The sequence below is a fragment of the Dunckerocampus dactyliophorus genome, chromosome 7 (assembly GCF_027744805.1).
Source record: "Dunckerocampus dactyliophorus isolate RoL2022-P2 chromosome 7, RoL_Ddac_1.1, whole genome shotgun sequence".
NCBI classification, from domain to species: Eukaryota; Metazoa; Chordata; class Actinopteri; order Syngnathiformes; family Syngnathidae; genus Dunckerocampus; species Dunckerocampus dactyliophorus.
Genome location: NC_072825.1, coordinates 6,733,161 through 6,739,160, shown reverse-complemented (window position 1 = coordinate 6,739,160; position 6,000 = coordinate 6,733,161). Strand labels below are relative to the sequence as shown.

Sequence of the window (6,000 nt, the reverse complement as noted above, 5' to 3'; positions counted from 1 at the left end):
TCAGATCAGGATTAAACTCAGTTTGACAGGAATACTACTGATGCTGCTACACAGAAAAAGTTTTGACAGTTTTTTTTATTTATTTTTATGATAACTCACTCAATATAAAAGATAAGGACTCTTGTGTGTTGATTTTTTATGATGTTCTGTGGACTCTCGCAAAAGTGTAATGGAATCAAATAACTTTTATATACTGTATATTTTAAAAAGTCCAGTTTTTGTATATGAAACAATGCAGACCAAATTTAGCAGATATTTTATTTAAAAAACCCAAAACAAATCATATATTTATTAATAGTAATTATGCAATGTTTTTCAATAATTAGTATTTGCTTAACAACCGCGCACATGGAAGAAATAGCATCTTTTGTGGTGTTTTATGTTAGAACAAACACACGAGCAAGTTTGTTTGTTTTAAATGCATTTATTTAACAGTCACCAGATGATGAGATACATTCTCTTGAAAAAAAGAAATAGACAACAAAACTGATATTCTTTTGAGATTTTTTTTTCTTAAAAACTATTTTACAATATTCTTAATATATAGATTTTGTACAAAATAAATGTAAGTAAAACAGGGACGGGGGAGGTTGACATCTTAAAAAACAGAGGCGCGGGGAGAGGATGTAGGGGGGTACAGGAGTTGACTCAAAACAACTACCACATTTAGGATTTGACAAAGACCCATCTCTTTCATAAATAAATATAGGAAAATTAGACATCACGTATAGCTCTCTTTTTCTGGCTAATGTATAGCGCGGGGTGTAGCACAACTTGCAAGGAGGACACCGCCCATTTTGCTTCAAAAAAAGCACACATTTTCCAGCAGTGCTGCCTAAAAGCCCTGCAATAGAGGTGTATTTACCTCAGTAATGGGTCTGATAGTCTCTGCCATGTTTGACCTTTGGCTGGAACAATAAACACCCTACCCACCTGCCCCAACCCAAGCCCCACCCACCCTTTGTGTACAAGCCCAAATGCAGCGGGTTCTCCTTGGAGGAGTCAGAGAAGGGGGAAAGGGAAAAAAAGGATGTCCTCTCCATGACTCCTTCAAGGCCAATGATAAAGAAGCTTCAGACTAACCCACCCCACCGCCACCACACACTCCAGCACCGCCCCCACCCCTCACTCACAAACACAGAGACAATTGAGCAAAGCACACATGTGGGCGGGCGGAATGGTTCCGACCAGAAGGATGGGAGGAATGTCATACTGCACTACATCATTTCACCGACAGAATTTCCTCGGCGCACAATACATGAGCGCTGTTGGTCCGTAGAGTTAGCAACAACACAACGACAAATACACGACAACAGAATAAACACACAGAAAAAAGGGGGGGACGTATCTTGGGGGTGGATGGTTTTGCGGGCTTCTCGTTGACCCTGTCAAAATTGTCATCTATTTGCACCAGCTCGTGATTGATCCTCCATCTCTTCCAGTGAACATTCTTGAAACGGGATGGCAACAAGATTGACTCGGCTTTCTCAGCACGTCAACGTCGGGCAGGGCAAGCGGCCACCCCCCTCGGATGGACCCCGGGGAGGTGAGATATGGGAGGACAATGTGTTAGCTTCTCAATAATGACGCATCGCTGCCGCATCACTTTGGAGATTAAAAGCAAGATGCTGAATTTCAATCAAGCCCCATTAATGGCTCGCTGTGAGTAATGGCCACTTTGTCTCCGCTGGCAGGCGGAAAGAGAACGCCACTTCCAGACAATGCCAGAGAGAGAGGCTCCAGAGGCCCAGGTGAGACAAGGTGATACAAGTTTTTAATTCACCAAATTGCATGCAAGCGAGTAATGATGGAATCCATTTGGTGATGTAGTGACAACACGCCTCGGCCGATGCCGAAAAGGACATTAACTAAACATTGCGCCCAACAGAGGAGTCAAGGTGCCAAGGTCTGGATGTATGAGGCCGTAAATAACAGGAGTGCTAAGACAGTGGCGAGGATTGATTGGATCTCATGAGCGTGAATTTCATTATGAGGGGGAAGTGACTCCAGATCATAAATTCATTTGCATGTATTGAGTTTTTGCTAAGGTTTTTGTTTTCAGTGATATTTCTTGTACATTTTTTGGTATGAAAAAAGGTCCCGACTTCTGACTATGACTGATTAAGGGTCCCATTTAAGTTTGACATCTGACACTAGCTTCTGACTTCATGTGTTCGTGCCCAAAATGTTACAGCCTCGTTACAAACGTTCTGCAATAGCTGTTCTGCCAGATGAAGACCCACTTGCGATAAAGTGCACTGAGAGTTCAGCTCTCATGGTAGATGAGAAGCAATGATGCTGAGAGATTGTCATCACAGTATAGCTGATATGAAGAAATACTTAACGAGACATGAGCTGGATCTCACAGGGAGAGGAGGGGGGGTGGGGCAAAAAAGGAGCAAGGGGTGACAGACAACAAAGAAAGACATAGTCCTATAGTCTCTGTGTCAAGTCAGGAATGTCACAGTTGAGCACAGTGCTTTATGGGTAACATTGTTCTTTTTGTGGGGGCCCGGATGGTCCGGCCGGATTTCAGCCAGGGACCCAGCTCTGGTTGCTATGGGTTTGCTGTGGACCAGCTAGTCCGCTCATTCCCATCCCCATGCCCATGGTCACACCCATGCCCATGCCCATTCCGATTCCCACCCCCTGTGCAAGGGAGCAGTCAAAGTTGAAGTCCATTTCCTCCCCAGAGTCCATGATGTCGTGGAGGAGGATGGACTCCACATCGCAGTCCAAGCTGCCCTGGAACATGTCAATGTCCAGGTCAGCTGGTAGTCTCTCGTGCGGGTGGGGTTGGTGGTAGCCGTGGTGGTAGCCCCCACTGCCGTTACTGCCCCCCATGCCCTGGCCCAGGTGGAAGGGTCCGTTAGCCATGGCTTGGTGTTGAGGCTCAGGGTAATGGTTGTGACGAGGGTGTGGATGAGGGGCGGTGGCCAAATGGCAAGAGTCCTGGGGCATGCCGAGCATCCCTGCTGGATTAGGGGGCAGGGTGGTTGACGCCGGGAGGTGGGCGTGTGACGGTGGACTGTACAGGTAGGGCGATTTGTGATTGTAGGTCTGCAGTTGGTTGCCGCATGGGTTGAGGGGCAGCGCACGGGGCGGGGTGTGGTTATGGCTGATGCTGTTATGACTGAGACTGTGAGATGAGTTGTGATTGTGTGACGGAGTATGGCTGTGAGTTCTGTTGTGACTGTGAGGTCCATTGTGGTGACCGGGGAGGTGGCCATGAGGGTTGGAGCCATTACAAGCCGGGCCCATCATGGGATGGCTTTCTCTCTTGGGGGCCAACATCATGTCCTTGGGGCAGTACGGCTGCCTGGCTGATCCCCCTGTTAGCAGACTCTGCAGGGCGTTGGTGCTGGAGTATGTCCGCATCGTTCCCGAGAACCTGGCCGGCTTGTTCTCCTGGATGGTTTGCATGGGTGAGTGGTGGCGCATCATGCCCATGCCTGTCGCAGCATACCCCCCAGAACCATAAGCCCCCTGACCCTTTACTCCAGAGCTGTAGTGGTAGACTGAGGTTTGGTGCTTATGTCTGCCAACAGAGGGATGCTGTTGGTGTTGCTGCTGTTGTGAATGATGGTGATGATAACTGTCCTCCATCAGCTGCTCATCAAGACTGATGGCACCTGTCAGGTTGGCCAGCTGAGGCAATTGCTCAAGGGGAGGACAGCGGTTGCCTGCCCCCATGGACGGAGAGCGGGCGGTCGGCGAGGGATAGAGGTGTGGGGAGGTGGAACAGGACAGGCCTCCTTCCTCTGGTTCCTCCGGTTCCCCTTCAGCAAGGATGGGCGATAGACGCCCGCTCAGGGTGGAGGCCGACGAGCTAGCCCTGGAGTGGAGATCCGTCCAGGCGTCGAACTCCCCATCTGTCCCAGATGCACCTCCAGATCCGGGGAGCACTTTATGTGGTGGGCTGCCATGATCAGGGGAGCCCTGTAGCCCAACGACAGTGGAACCTGCTCCAATTCCAGGGCGTCCGACCCTCTTGCCCCTGATGCGACCTTTGCTCTTAAGATACTTGGTGTTGTTATCCATAGAAACTGCTCGCCTCCGGGGGGCCTTGCCCATCTTCCCTCCATCGGGGTTGAGCATCCACCATGAGCTCTTTCCTGTGCCCTCATTTTGAACACGGATGAAGCGTGTGTGGAGCGAGAGGTTGTGACGAATGGAATTCTGCAGAGAAACAGAAGGAAAGATGTCTGTTAGAGATCATGTGACACCCTAGATCATATTTCTGTGGCAAGGATTGGATGGTTCTGGCTTTGGGCCTATCTGTGTGGAATATGCATGTGCTTAGGTTCTTTTTGGGTAGACAATGTGGGAATGGTTGTGAATGATTGTCAGATGATCAGTGCAGCTTGGATAGGCTTAGTCCCCCGGATGACCCTGATACCTGGTGTAGAAAATGGATAAATGGATGTCCTCACAGAATTGCAACATTTTGACACCATCAAAGCAGACATACAAACACAATCACAGCTACCAGCAGCACTTCTGCTTCTTCAAGTCCCTACCATATCTGATATTACTGTACTCTGTGCAATCAGTGTCAACCAAAGTCACGGCATCATTAAATCTGGAATACCTTCAAGAAACACAAACACAGCATTCGCCAGCTAGGCGTTAGAGCCTGTCAGTCGCCGCCAACCTGAAACGACCCGCGACTCACAACTTTATAGGCTCTCTCAGTACGCACGTCAATCCTCCCACTTTCATTTCCATCAATCCATCTGTCCTCCTCTACGTCTCCATTCAAGCTCGGGCTTGATGTAAGCTGCCGAGAATGTGTGTACTGTACGTATGTTTGAAGTCATCGCCAGTCTGGCTTAGTTCCAGCCATGTTGCTCTCTGAATGGGGAGGATGTATCACAAGATTGAGCTGGGGGGCAAGGAAGGCTAATGGATGTATCCCAATTTCCAATATCTATTGCCACTGCCAATCTCCTTCCTTCCCTGCCTCCATTTTTCTGTCTCCATCACAATCCCGTTTCTATTTTGTCAGAGTGAGACTGCTTCTTTTTTTTCTGACTAGTCTTGATTTGCTCTTCTCTCATTTCTTTGCCCACAACAATCATTTTCCACGTCTTCTTTCAATCGCTCTGCCGTCAATTATGCAGTGTGTCACCAATTACTTACCCATTATCCTGGCAGCGTATACAGTCACTAACTCTGAGGATATCATTTTTCTATTATCATTTACATTTCAAGGGTTGCTAGATGCTCAAGTTCCTGATGCGCAACATCGTCAGTTGCAGCAATTTGGCTTCTTTGTTGCCATGCCAAGCGTTTTGGTGCTCAAGTGGGAAAAGTATCACATTTAAAAAAATAGGTAGGAAAAAAAGCACCCCCTGCGGTTTTGTGGAATATAGTGCTACAATAGGTTTATTGAGAGAAGGGGTATGCGCACTTCCACCATCTCCATTATATCGCAGATTATTTGTATTCACGGCGACTTGTGTGGCGGGGGAAACAAATAAATCAAATTCTGGCAGAGAGAACACCAGAGATGGGAGGTGAAGTGAATTCAGGTGATCTGTGAATGCCTCCTTGGGTTATCTCGCTGTGACACCGCCAGCGCCTCGTAGCCATGGCAACCGGGTAAACGTGCAACCGCAGAACTATATCATATTGTGGCAAGAGAGAGCGAGAGAGCAATGGAAGGGGAGAGGGGGATGGGGGTGGATGCGAGAGGTTCTTTTGATGCCGCTGCTCCAACACTAAACAGCCTTTCATCTCGGCTGTACGAAGGCCCGCAGGGGACGCCCGCTCCATGCTACTGACGGCTTCTCGGCGCACCAACTTGCCGAACCCCTCCTCCTCCGCATCCTTCCGTCATCTCAACCCTGACGGGACCATCCACCTATCGCGCCGCTCAAAATCAGCACCATCGCGTCCTGCTTGAAATGGAATACATCGTCGCTGTCTGATGACAACCACCCATGTCCGTTAAAAACCGTGTTTTCCATAGCAAGTGTCTCCACTAGCGGCCAAAAC

The 6,000-nt window shown here is 48.5% G+C and overlaps 1 protein-coding gene across 1 annotated transcript in view; it reads right to left on the bottom strand.

The window, feature by feature from the left end:
- Window positions 1-1,036: 1,036 nt before the first annotated feature.
- The window catches only part of LOC129184933 (forkhead box protein O3-like), a 50,689-nt gene continuing 45,725 nt past the window's right edge, over window positions 1,037-6,000 (bottom strand). Inside the window, exon 2 of the mRNA XM_054781464.1 lies at window positions 1,037-4,179. Within this exon, the coding sequence (XP_054637439.1) occupies window positions 2,533-4,179 (1,647 nt within the window). The 3' untranslated portion in view covers window positions 1,037-2,532. The remainder of the gene's footprint in view (window positions 4,180-6,000) is intronic.